At 35.9% G+C, this 14510-nt stretch overlaps 1 protein-coding gene across 1 annotated transcript in view; it reads left to right on the top strand.

The window, feature by feature from the left end:
* Positions 1-14510, top strand: part of DMD (dystrophin) — a 2070581-nt gene that overhangs the window by 595336 nt on the left and 1460735 nt on the right. The window contains exon 12 of the mRNA XM_034649821.1: positions 8388-8538. Within this exon, the coding sequence (XP_034505712.1) occupies positions 8388-8538 (151 nt within the window). The remainder of the gene's footprint in view (positions 1-8387; positions 8539-14510) is intronic.

Here is a 14510-nt window from a genome sequence, read left to right as displayed (position 1 = left end):
GCTTGCATTCTTAGTGGGAGGACACAGTTACAAAATACGTATAACATACCAGATGGTGATAAATGATAAAAGGAAAAGAGGCAGGGGGTGGATTTGGAGAAGGAAACGTTGTGTGTGTGATTGTAAGGAGGTAATCAGTTAGGGAGGGCCTCTTCTGGTGAGGTAATGTTTAAGGAGAGCCCTAAATGAAGGGAGGGAACAAGCCATGCAGATAGCTGGGGCAAAGGCAAACAAATGGAAAGGTCCAGAGGTAGGAGCATGCTGGCCATGTTTGAGAAACAGTGTGCTGGAGTTGACAAAAAGCAGAATGATGTCATTGTGATTTAGGACCAAAAAATGGTTCAAATTAAATTAATAGACTTTTCAACAGGAACAGATTTTATGGAAATTGGCATTTTTATCATCTTAATTCTGATATTTCTGGTTGGGAAAGTGTTCCTGTTTTTGTATTATGTATTATGTTTGATGGATAATTAAATGATACCTCTTATTCATTCAAGAAATATTTATCATGTGTCTAGTATACGCTGGGCTCTATGCCAGAGGTTATATAGTGACATAATTTTTGAATTTGAGAGTTGGCTTCTCTTGCCATATAAATGAATGTGATCTCTGAGTGTTAACATTCCCCATTCTTACTAGGAATAATTTAAACAATCTTCCAATCATTGTATTTAATAGTAGTCCTTGGTTTGTGATAACATCTGCGTTTCTTCATCCACTTTGTGAGTATTTAATCAGGAAGATTGAATTGAGGGTTGCCATAATGCATTTGCCACAAAAATCTTTTGCATCCAGCCATGCAGCTTCTTTATTACGTTACTGTGACTCTTTTGAATTTATACTTTCACAATGCAAATGAATTTGTTTGCATTTTGAACTTTAACCTTGTTCTGGATAGTTGAAGAATATCAATAATTAAACTGCTGTTGAGTTATATGGATGGAGGAATAAAATAGGTCAGTATTTTGAAAAAAATGGTGCATTTTTGTTGCACAGAATCCTTTTTAAACTGAGCACTATTTCTCACATTCCATTCAGTGAACAAATGAATATGAATATGTGTTTAATTTTGAGGGAGAATTGAAAATTTATTTTTATTTCTGGTTGTTGAAAGGGGAACTTGGCAGGTGAATTCTTTCAGAAATATTTATTGTGAGGTCGTAGACTAAAAACTGTGGCCTCCAAGATCAGGTTTCAGGATGTATTAAAATGGTAACTTTGAGAATTAGTGGGAACTTTAGAAAAATGTGCATGTCCTGTTCTCTTTGCTTTCTCTTCTGGCCCAAGATTGATGTCAGCGTACCAATTGGTCGGAGTGGTGGTGCTGTAGAGAAGAGGATGGACACATTCATTTTTTTGGTGGGGGGGCAGAGCCTCTTTATATGATTCACTTAGACTTTTGCCTAATTTCATTCTGCAGTGGAAACTACTTGTAGTAATATACTGGGAGTAGACAGAAAGCAACTGTCCACTGTCAGGATTTGTAGCTGGATTTTTTAAGGTATGATTAGGACTTGGCAGAAAGAGGGTGCATTGATTGAGGCGAAGAGGTGCAGGGGGGCAAGGAGGGAGGAACCACATGCACGGACGCAGATGGTACACTTCCAGAAATTTAGAATGGGAACTGGCAGATGGTGGTGGTGGAGGTAGGGGTGGTTAAAGGTGGTAGGAGAGAAGTAGCAATGATGGTGAAAGTTGTACACATTTGGGGTCATTGTTTTTATTGGATTCTCAGTTTTAAACCTTATATTTCACAAGGCATTCATTGAGCTTTGATAAATGTCCCAAACCTTGAGAGTTGAAAACTACTAATGTGCTTCATATGGCCCATTCGTTACTGCCATACAACAAAAGCCTTTACATATGTTTGTATATGCATTACTGAAACTTTGCTTTAAAAAAAAATCAATGTTGCTTTACAATTTTAAAACAATGTGGGTTTTGTTTGTTTTGCTTTGTCTAGAATATATCATGTTTTCTGATTCCTACATTTAGTGAAACATTATAAATATTTAAAGTATCTGGTCATTTGTTTTACCTCATCCCCATATGTTTGAGGGAAACTGGGTCTCAGCGTATTGTGGTTTCTAGCATTAGTGTAAACCTTATGCTAAGAGCATTCATCTCAATAGTAGCAACTGTACTTTTTATTTTGGTGAGAAGAAAGAACAAAATTATCCATTAATGACAATCTCTATAAGATCCCACTAAATGACCTTTTTTTTCCCTTCTATTTTTATGTCCCAATAATCACTGATATAAAATGAAATGAGGAGTGGATACAAAAATCATCTCTAAAAAAATCACGTTCATACAGTCAGTATAGCATGATGGTGAAGTAGGCCCCAGGGCCAAACTAACTGATTCCTGCTTTCCCACCTTCCCTTGCTTGCCCCTTGACCCATGTATACCTTTGTTTCCCCATCTGTAAATTAGGGCTAAGATCAGTTCCTGCATCATCAGGATTAATTATAGTAATACCTCTATTGTCTGGTACATGATAAATATAATTTGTTATTCATACATAAAATTATATTTAAATGTACCAAATTGTGCAAGGTTAAAACTATTTTAGTAGACAATTTACTACTTATATAGTATTATCATTTATAAATGATTCAGTGAAGACATTTCATGTGTCCTAAACCTGTCTCCATGTCATCTCCTTGCCTCTGGTTCATGTTAATCCTTATAGAGTCATGCTGCCTAGGCTCAGCTGCCCAAACATTTGCCTCTTATGAACACCCAAGGGCTGAAGTAAAAATTACACCAGAGTCCTGAAAATTTCCCAATCATTTTCACCCCTGGATGTTCATTGGAATCACCTGGCTGGATATAAATTCCACTAATTCACTTTTCTGTGATAGTTTTCATAAAAACCTGAATGTGTAAACGTCACCTTCATTGATCACTTTCATAATAGAGTAAATGAAACAAAAACCCATACAAGGGGGTTAAAATAACTACATATTTAAGTATTTACCAGCACTCCCAGAACATCTAGTTGTACATAAACAATTCTTGAGCTAAAATCAAAGCTATGTAATCTAGCTGCTACAACCATTTTGCTGAGATTTTCAGGTCAACAGTATGAATAAGTAAATAAATTAATTTTGGTTTTTATCCGTGTGATTTTAGTTACTGAATGGCATGCATTCGAAAATAAAGAGTGAATTAAAAATTCAGTTTCGGTAATTCATACCGGTAGCTCTCCCTTAAATCAACTATATAGGGTTTGTTGACAACTTAAATCCTGTGATTGTATTTTGCATGTATAACATGCTAATGGAACGTCACTGGGGATTCTTTTGTAATCTATAAATTCACATATTTTACCTCTTTAGCTGTATTTCTTACTTGAGAATTGCATATAAGCAAGTAATTACGAAGTCTAGGAAATGGAGCCTGAGAACTGATCTTAGTAATTTTTCATTACAAGTCCCTAGGATTTTTGAGTCTATACTTTTACATATTTATTAGTATAGCATCTAGCATATGATTATGCTTTTGCTAGTATTTTTATATATTTTGTAATATATTTCCATAAAGCCCAAGAAACACTATTTAGACTAACAAATATAGGGTGAAATTAATGAAAACGTACCATTTTGACATTTATAAATTTGTGTAGAAAACCAAAATTTCAGCAAATGCTATTCCTATTTATTGCTAAATTCCTTAACTCAGGATATCCTTCCTTATAAATATTGTGTGACATAATAAAATATTATGGATAAAGACTGCCAAGTAAGGAATCCTTGCTGTTGTCAATCTAGTTGTCTGTTGGTTTAGACCGGTGCTGTCCAATATGGCAGCCTCTAGCTGCATGTAGTTATTTAGTTGTAAATTTAAGTTATTATAATTACATATGGGTAAAAATTCAGTTTCTCATTTACACTACCCGTATTTCAAGCGCACAGTAGCCACACATAGTTAGCGGCTATCGTATTGGATAACGCAGACATACAACATTTACATCATTGTAAAGATCTTTTGGGCAGTGTTGGTTAGAGGATAAATGCCTTGCTACAGTCCAACATAATCTCTGTAAAGCAGACTCTATGTTTGCAATGATTTCCTTCATGTTCATAGAGACATGTTTCCACAGCAGGGTATGGGGTGAGAGGGAGATCATCAGTAAAATTATTTGGAAGGTGATATTCCCTAAGAATACTGCAGCTAACAACCCAAATCCAAGTGGCTTATACCATCGCTTCTTAAAGTGGTCCATGGACCAGCAGCATTGGCATGACCTGGGCATTTGTTAAAAATGAAGAACCTCAGGCCCCTCCCCAGACTTAGAATGTAGGACATATTCCCCACGTGATTTGAATGCACATTAAAGTTTGGGAAGCACTGGTTAAAACCATAAGGATGTCATTATCTTATATTACAGTAAATCCACAGGTGGGATAGCTCTAGGTTAAGTATACGACTCTATTGTGCCATCAAAATCCCAGGTTCTTTCATTTTTTATTAGAATGTAATGAACATACAGTGTTATATGAGTTTCAGGTATAAAATAAAATGATTCAACAATTCTCTACATTTCTCAGTGCTCATCAGGCTAAAGTGTACTCTTACTCCCCTTCACCTATTTCACCAATCCCCTCATCCACCACCCCTCTGGCAGCCACCAGATTTGATTTCTGTATTTAAGAGTCTATTTTTTGTTTGTCTCCTTTTTTTCCTTTGTTCGTTTGTTTTGTGTCTTAAGTCAACATATGAGTGAAATCATGTGATATTTGTCTTTCTGTGACTGGCTTATTTCACTTAGCATTTATACCCTCTAGGTCCTTTCAATTTATTGGTTTTGCTAGCCTCTGTATGTCTTCAGCCAATTTTACAATTGGAAGTTGGCTGCAGCAGTTCCCAGTGTCATATCCTGACATGCTTCTGCCTCTGGATTTTGTCAGGACTGTCTCTTGTCTAGCACTAGTTTATTCTAGTTCCACTGTCCTCTTCCCTCTGTTGCCAGTCATGTATTTATGATTCATTTTCCTTTTGGTTTTACAGCCCTTTCTAAATGACCACTTGAAAACCATAAAATGAAATGAAGAAAAATGCAAACTTTTTTTTTTTGCCTATGGGTGATAGATTTTTATTTTATGAACTTGACAATTTTACCTAATTTATTTGCATCTTTAGAAAGTTGGTTGGAAATGTAGAATTTTTTACTTTATTATGAAAAATTATATTATTTTAAAGATTTTATTTATTTATTTGAGAGAGAGAGAGAGCACAGAGGGAGGGTGAGCCGGAGAAGCAGACTTCTGCTCAGCAGGGCGCCTGATGCGAGGCTCAATCCCAGGACCCTGGGATCATGACCTGAGCTGGAGGCAGATGCTTAACCAACTGAGCCACCCAGGTGCCCCCAATAATATTTTAAATTGAACAATATAAAATCGTCGTTTTCATGGACTGAAAACTCATATATCAGCAACTTCATATGACTCAACCTAACACAGCATCTGATCCATAAAGAAGGAAGATAAATCAATGTAAAGAGCATGCATTTGGGTGACCGATAGTTTAGCATTTAGATACTGTCTTAACTTGTCCCTGGGACACCTTGGGCAAATTCTTTAACCTTCCCCAAATCCATTGTCCTCAGAAATAAAATAACAGTGGTATTGTCTACCTTAGTAGGTGATAATGAAGACCAAATGTAATTATTCTGTTTTTCAAACACAAGTTCCACCTTCACAATTCCTTCCATATCTGCATTTTTATCATTACATATTTAATACTTTTCCTGAAGATAATTATCTTTACTTAGCCTCATCCTATGCTGTATGATTTTATATATGCATTAAGATCATATATAGACTCACTATATATATATATATGTATGTATGTATTCAGACATACACATATACATATTGCTTGGCCATATAGATATATGCCAAACATATTAAAATAATTTCATAAATTTTTCCCTGTGCCATGAAAATCATTCCACGAACCACAAATGGATCACATATCATCATTTAGGATCCACTGAAATAGTGCATTTTATGCTTCCTAAGAAGAGTAACACACAAAAAGTATTGAATGCATGTTAGGCAAAATAGTTACAAATGAATTTTAAATGATATTTTAACCCAAGGATTAGTTATCACCCCCAACTTTCTAAAGTTTCCCCTTTTTCTGCCACACTTAGAAAAGGGGCGTTTGTATTGTACGGGCTTCTAAACAGACCTTCCGATAGCAGTGCCTCCTCATGGTTGCTTCTTCGCTGCTCAGGTATTGCCGTGAGCCACTGGTCACGCCCCTGATGCTCACTCTGAATAGCTCTGGCCCGTAATTCACCTGCATATGTCGATGCGGTCTCTTTGCAGGCCTTAGTGAGCGAAGGAAACACAGCACCTTTTACTACCTGTTAACTCCTTTGGTATAACACCTACACAGAAAGCCGTAGGTACTGAGCAGAAATGACTGAGTAATTAGAATATCTAAAGTAACAACACTGGAAAAGCAAAAACATTTTTGAACATTATATTAAAAATAATTGTTCTCAAAGTCCAAAGGAAAGTCACACAAAATTAAGCTCTTCACAGAGGTTCCCCGCATGGACATCCTAATCAATAGGAGTTTCCAGCAGAGGCATGAAAGTGAATATTTGTTGAATGAAATGTCTGTCTAAAAGTTAAAAAAAGCAAGTAAATAATATCTTAAAATGAAATTCCTTATAGACTCTAACACACGTGTGTTATAGTTGAAACATTTCTTCCAAGTATAAATAACAACGTGGGATTCTTTCCGAAAGTTTTTGAAAGGTGAGATTTATAGCTCAATGTAGTGACAAACTGGACAGGAAAAACAAACAAAAAAAGAATGATACTGTAGCGAATTCTCCTGAAATATTATCATCAGGTCAGTTTTCAAGGGGTAGATTGAACCAATACAGTGAATGATTTATGCACCTTGCAATGAGAGGATGGTATTCTTTGTCTGAGAGGCTTAAACAAGCAACTTCGAGTTTTTGCTTTCACTTAAATGGATGCTTCTTCATCAATGTTGCTTCCCATAAAAAGAAGATGTCTGCTTTTTTTGTTTGATAAATTAAACCTCATTCCCATAGACGTTTGAATGCAGGGTGCCTCAGGGAACATGTGTCTGTGAAAGGTAAAAGGCCAGTAAATGGTGTAGTCCAGATTATATTAAACACTCAATTATGTGTGTATTCTGTGTATTTAAATGTGCTGACCAATGGAAATTGCTGGTGAAGGTTTTATAAATCAGAATAGTAAATTCCTAATTCAAATGATGTCTTCCTTATCAGTGTTCATTACACTATGATTTCCAAAAATGCTTCCAACATATCTTCCTAAAGAATATTTACCTCAAAATAGGTATTGACACTTCTCATTTGAGACTCAAATTTTTGTTGAATGGATGAAATAACCTCAAGTTTAATTGTTATCTTGAAAATGAAGTTGTGTGATTGATAGGCAAGATATTGTCCCATGTCCTTGCTGGAAACCTAATTGAGAAGGTTTAAGAAGTTGGTTTTAGGGCATAGAGCCAGGCTTTAAATTCATTACCCAGCCCACTGTTGTTTACATCTTTGTAAACAATACATCTCTTTCACTTATCTATTTCTGTAGAATGACTCCAGAATTTCATGGCTTAACACAATAATTTATAATTACATCTTGATTCTGTAGATCAGAAATATGGGGAGGGCTCATCTAGGTTGTTGTTCTACAATTGTAATATGGCTGAGGTCACTCTTTGAGCTGCATTCAGCAGGAAGCTCAACTTTTAAGATAGCATTTTATCCTCTAGAGTCACTCTCAACATGGTCTCTCATCGTTCCATAGTGTAGCCTGGTCTTCTTATAGTGTGGCAGCTAGGTTCTGAGAGAGAATATAAATGCTCCCTTGTTCTCTTACAGCATTTATACTTGGGACTCTTAGAGTGTCATTTCTGCCATATTCTACTGGTCAAGACAAATCGGAAGGCTGGTCCATATTCATGAGGATGGGGAATAGACTCTTGGGAAGAGTAGCAAAGAATTTGTGGCCATCTTTATTCACCACACATATTAAAGTAATGGAGATAGAAATGAACGATTGCCAGGATATGCTATTGGTTCAGTTATCAGAGATGAGTTACACTTAGCGTGTTCCCATTTAGTTAGCTATGTGAAACTTGCTAAAAATTGGGATGTGTGAACTATAATAAGTCGGAGAAAGAATAACTTCAGAGGTGATTGATCATAGGCTCTGCTTCCCTTATTTCTTAATGTTTAATAGATGCCAAATGATTTGGACACCCCATAAATTATATAAATGTCAACAGTTTTATCTTTCAGGTTTAATAATAGCAAGTAAAGTTGTTTTGATAGAGGTAATAATAGACATATTTCAAATTTTCAGTTTACATAAAGTTCTAATGGATCTCCAAAATCAGCAACTGAAAGAGTTAAATGATTGGTTAACCAAAACAGAAGAGAGAACAAGGAAAATGGAGAAAGAGCCCCTTGGACCTGATATTGAAGACCTAAAACGCCAAGTACAACAACATAAGGTTAGTATATTTTATACTATTTGCTTTCTACTGGAGAACAACCTCCATGTACATACGTGTATTACATACACACATACATACATATGTCATGGTTTACAGATAGGAAAGAATTAAAGCTTCAGTTAAGAAGAATTTGAAAGTCTTTCTTAACTAATATTTTTTGAAATGTTTGTTTTTTCAAATATGGCATACCTTGGCTTTTCATATTTGAAAAAAAAATCTAACGTATTCCTAGAGGAGAACAATGCTAGATATGTGATTTATTAAAGTTTTGGTTTCTTGGAAGAGGGACTCTGTAGGGATTACTTGCAATGCAAATTTAATAAGACAAGGTTTTTTTCTTTTTTTTACATGTTTTTACCTTCAGTTCATAGTCTTAGAACACGCCAGGCTTGATTAAAATGAACACCTGTAAACATTGCTTTTCTATAAAATACAGAATTTATCATTTGTAGTATTTCCATCTTTTTTCAGTTTATTTGTACATTTACAGATTATGCTCTTTTGTTGCCAGAAAGCATGTGTTGTTTTTGTGATTAGGATTTCTACAGGGATATTTATTTTCTTCAGCATCCATGTTTTAAATGTTAATTGACATATAACATTGTATTAGTTTTAAGTATATAACATAATGATTTGAAATTTGCGTACACTGAAAAATGATCAGCAAAATAAGCCTAGTTACCATTCGTTACTACACAGAGTTAGACTTTTTTTTTTTTTTTAAATCTTGTGATGAGAACTTTTAAGATTGACTCTCCTGGCAACTTTCAAATATGTGCTACAATATTGTTGACTGTAGCACTGTGCTGTACGTTACATCCAGATGACTTACTGTTTTCTAACTGGAAGTTTGTACTTTGTGGCTCCCTTCAACCACTTGGCCCACCCCCTAATGCCCCTCCCCTCTGGCATCCGCCATTCAGTTCTCTGCATCTATAAGCTTTGTTTTGTTCATTTGTTTCTTTGAGTAAATACACAGAAATGGAATTCCTGGATCATATAGTAGTTGTATTTTAAATTTTTTTGAGAAATCTTCTTACTGTTTTCCATAGCGGTTGACAAGTTTACTTTCCTAGCAACAGTGCACAAGGGTTCTCTTTTTCTCTACATCCTTGCCAACACTTCTTATTCTGTATCTTTTTGATAATGGGCATTCTAACAAATGTGAAGTGATAGCTTGTTATGGTTCTGATTTGCATTTCCCTGATGCTGCGTGATGCTGAGCATCTTTCACGTGCCTGTTGGCCATCTGCATGTCTGCTTTGGAAAAATGTCTGTTCAGATCCTCTGCCTATTTTAAAATCTGATTGTGTTTTTGTTGTTGGATTGTATAAGTTCTTTATATATTTTGAATATTAACCCCTTATTGAATATATGATTTACAAATATTTTCTCCCATTCTTTAAGTTGTCTTTTCACTTTGTTGATGGTTTCCTTTGCTGTGCAGAAACTTTCTGCTTTGATGTCATTCCACTTATTTATTTTTGCTTTATTACCTTTGCATTTAGAGTCAAAATAAAGGGAAAAAAACATCACCAAGACTGCTGTCATGGAGCTTACCACTTATATATTCTTGTAGGAGTTTTATGGTTTCAGGTCGTACATCAAGTCTTAATCCGTTTTGAGTTAATTTTTGTGTATGGTATAAGATAGTACTCCAATTTTATTCTTTTAGATGAGGTTTTGACATTTTATCCACACCATTTATTGAAGAGAGTGCCTTTTCCTCATTGTATATTCTTGCCTCCTTTGTTGTAAATTAATTGAATACATATGCATGGGTTTATTTCTGGGATTTTTGTTGTATTCCATTAATGTTGTCTCTGCTTTTTTGTATGAAACCCATACTGTTTTGATTACTATAGCTTTGTAATATAGTTTGAAACCAGGGAGAGTCATGCCTCCAGCTTTGTTCTTGTCATCATTGCTTTGGCTATTTGAGGTCTTTCATGGTTCTATGTAAATTTTAGGATTGTTTGTTCTAGTTCTGTGAAAAATGCCATTGGAATTTAAATAGGGATTGCATTGAATCTGTAGATTGCTTTGGGCAATATAGATGTTTTAATATTAGTTCTTCCAATCTATGAGCATGAAGTATCTTTTGATTTATTTGTGTCATCTTCAGTTTCTTTCATTAGTATCTTAGTAGTTTTTAGTGTACAGATCTTTTACCTCCTAGGTTAAATTTATTCCTAGGTACTTGATTCTTTCTGAAGCAATTGTAAATTGGGTTGTTTTTTAACTTCTCTTTCTGATAGTTTGTTGTAAATGTATATAAACGATTTCTATATATTGTTTTTGTACCTTGCAACTTTACTGAATTTATTAATTCTAATAGTTTTTGTGGTGTCTTCAGGATCTTCCATGGATAAAGTCATGTTGCCTGCAAATAGTGAGTTTTTCTGATCTGGAGTTTTGAAGGTGCTCCATTCTAATAATCATTGTAAAATTGGCTCTGGGTTTTATTGTAGGAACAAGAGCTTGCTCAGTCCATAGAGAAATACACACACACACACACACACACACACACACACACAGTAACCTTCATAATTGATCCAGGTTAGGCTTGCCAGATTTAGGAAATAAAAATACAAGAAGCTTAGTTAAATTTAAATTTCAGATAAGCAACAAATATTGTTTTTAATGCAAGTATGTCCCAAACTACTCATCATTTATCTGAAATTCAGATCTTGGTTGGTGTCCTGGATTTGATCTGACAACTCTACTTAGGATTCTGTGGTTCTTGGATTTGTGGCTGTGAGAGGGAATATCTGCTCCCTCAACTCATTTCTCCTAAATCTGCATCTCACTCAACTTTAGTCTCTTTTTATAACATTTTGTCAGAGCTAGTTTCATAGTTACTCTGTGCAGATGCAAGATACTGTTCTTTCTAAGTCCCAGAGTTATTTTCTTATTTAATGAGCTTTTGCTTCAATGACAAATGAGGCTGGTCCTTGCTTTTGCTGCCCCCACAGGTGTCCTTTGACCATAGAAGTTTACAATCAAGCAGTTTAGGGAGAGCTATAGCTATGGTCATCTCCATCCATGGCACTATTGGGAGAAAAATAAAATGTCAACTGTATTCTAATTTTCATGTGAAAATTGTGATGCACAGATGCTAATTTGTTCACATAGATTTTAACTGAACATCCGATAAAGAAGTTGGATCCAGTGTTAGACCTCAAACTGGACCACATTTCATGTGTGGATTACACGTTCCTATCCTAGACACTGTGCCGCCCTCTTCCCGTTGGCCTGCCCTGGAAGTTGCATGCAGACAGTTTCTGTATACACTAATGGCTTCTCTGGATCTGAGGACATTTGCTGCCACAAGAGAGTCTCAGCCAGTTAGAGGGTGGGAAGAAAGCAGTTAGTGCTGCCACAGCTGCAGTGAATTAGCCAAGGAGGAATGGGAGATGCTGGATAAATCCCGCTGAATCCTTGCCCCATGGTGAGACAATTCAAAGGTGTTTCTTAATTCCCATAGTCTCTCAAAGGTTTCCCAGCAACACTGAGCCCCAAGGTGTCCATGAGGTAAACTGTTTCACATTCCCACTCTCATAATGTCTCCTGAGATCACTTCCCAAATAAACTCTTTGTACCCAAATCCTTGACTCAAGGTCTGTTTGGACAGGAACTCAACCCAAGACAACAACCTTGCCCAGAATACTCTTCAGCTTTGCTACTAACTAAATTTTCGGAATTCTCATATTCTCCACATCTTCCCATTGGAAATAATGTCGATTTTTAATGTTTCCATTAGTTTTAGAATGTGAGGCTTTTTGGGAAGGGGCAAGACTAAGGCTGGTAACACTGAACATCAGAGGGAATGATGTTGGCACTATATGCCTGGAGTATGAGGAGGAAGCCAGGAAGCCAGGACTCCAGAAGGGAAGTGGCAGAATAATGTGAGGCTAGCCATGAGTGTGAATGACTTAGGGCAACTACAAGGAAACGTGTCAGCTTGAAACCCTGAACAGATCCTTCATTCAGCATAGTCAGGCCATGTAGAATCTTTGTATTCTGACAGTTACCTGGAATGCACTTTACTCTGGAAGATACAGAGTGAATGGAATGGAAAATATTTGACTAATATTGTCATCAAATTTGAACAGATTGTCCATTACTTGAAAATGTGCCATTTCTGATGAGTATGAAATTGCTTTGAAGAGAATAATTTGAAACAAAAAGCAACAGAATTACATGCAAGTTGATTATCTAATCTTTTACATCCAGGATTTACTCATATCAGCACATAAGGAAAAACAGAAGAAATCGGTTTGCTGGCCCAGAGAGTGAGGCCAACTTCTGCCTTTAACTGTTTAAGCCCACTTCAGGCTATATTATTTTTTTTTATAAAATTAAGATAAGGGAAAAACATAGCTAAGAGAAAGCCTGACAATTGATAATACTCTTTTGTTACTTGACATAATTATGGGGAAAAGAAAATGATTTAACAAAATCAAACAATTTATAAAGAAGCTGAGTTTATTTATTTAAATTTTTATTTAAATTCCAGTGTAGTTAACAGCGTAATATTAGCTTCAGGTGTACAATATAGTGATTCAACACTTCCATACAACACCCAGTGCTCATCACAGCAAGTGCCCTCCTAATCCCCATTGCCTATTTCATCCGTCCCCCCACCCACCTCCCCTCTGATAACCATCACTTTGTTCTCTATAGTTGAATTTATTTAAATGGGAAACATATTTTCTTAAAAGTACACACTAAAAGAAGTACATTTTGTTGTTGTTATTCTTGCCATGCTTCATAAAACAGAAAAAGATAAATGTTCTTTCTTTAGGTAACTGGGTTCAAACTAAAGCCTGATTTAAGTAGTCACTGATTTACTTTGCTTCTTTTCTTCCCAAGAATTGTAGGTAAAAGAAAATAAGGAAATTTCTCCTGACAACAAAATACATCAGTAACCTTGGTACTGAAAAAAGCAACTCCACCCAGCTGCATCCCCACACTCCTTACCTAAGTTAACATTTAGGGGTTTTAGCTATGTAAAGACAGACATTAAATCCCTTAGTCATCCTTCTTTTTCTTAGAGATGATTGCAGATGACAAAATCAAAGAAGAGACACAGATTTTGTTGCTGGGAATCCATTTAAATTCTGCTCAGGTCAGAGAACTCTGGCTTGTTCTTTCTTTCTCTCTCTCTCTCTCCCCCTCCTTCTCTCCCTCTCTCTCCCTCCTTCCTTCTTTCCCTCCTTCTCTCACTTTCTCTTGCTGTCCTTAGGTTGGAGGACAGAAAAAAGTTTGCAAATCTTGCAAGTACACCATGAATATTATAGATATGCTTCTCTGTGTTCAGTGGCAGGACCCTTTGGTATCTTAAACAGCCTTTTATTACGATGCAGGCTAGAGATGCAACCACTGTGAAATGCCATGCAGATACTTTTACTGAATCTGCCAATTATGCAAGGTAGAACAATTGATCCTATATTGGTGGTTACTGTTAAATGTAGCCAAAGTGTTAACTCTGGGTAACTGGGAAAAATTCAGTTTGCTGCAAAATTTGGAAAAACCAATCATTCTTCACAGCTATTCCTTTGGGGAGAGAATTTACAGGTTTACTTGAGATCTGAGTCACCCAAAAGTTATTCGCTCAGGAATGAATAAATTGAACTTCTCCTTCCCCTTGTGAAGGAATATGTCAGAAATAATTCTGATTGGTTATTTCTGTCTAAAGAGGCAGACTTTTTTAGTGATGTTGATAAGGAATGAAAGGATTTCCCTTGAAGGAGTGACAGTATTATTGAGGAATAAAGGTCTTTTGTGGGCTTGGATATTCATTAATGGGAAGGAAGTTGGGTATTTGGGAGGGTCTTTTAATCAAAAGTAAAGTATTTGATTGAGGAACCTTTTGTCTCAAAGCACAGTCAGCCTGAGATGAAGGTTAAGGCTTAGTATACTAGCCAAGTTTCCAGTTCTAAGAGATTTAGACTTTTGTTATTAGC

The sequence above is a fragment of the Ailuropoda melanoleuca genome, chromosome X, assembly GCF_002007445.2.
Source record: "Ailuropoda melanoleuca isolate Jingjing chromosome X, ASM200744v2, whole genome shotgun sequence".
Classification (NCBI taxonomy): domain Eukaryota; kingdom Metazoa; phylum Chordata; class Mammalia; order Carnivora; family Ursidae; genus Ailuropoda; species Ailuropoda melanoleuca.
Note: the sequence above shows the minus strand (reverse complement) of the source record. Positions and strands in the feature narration are given on the sequence as shown.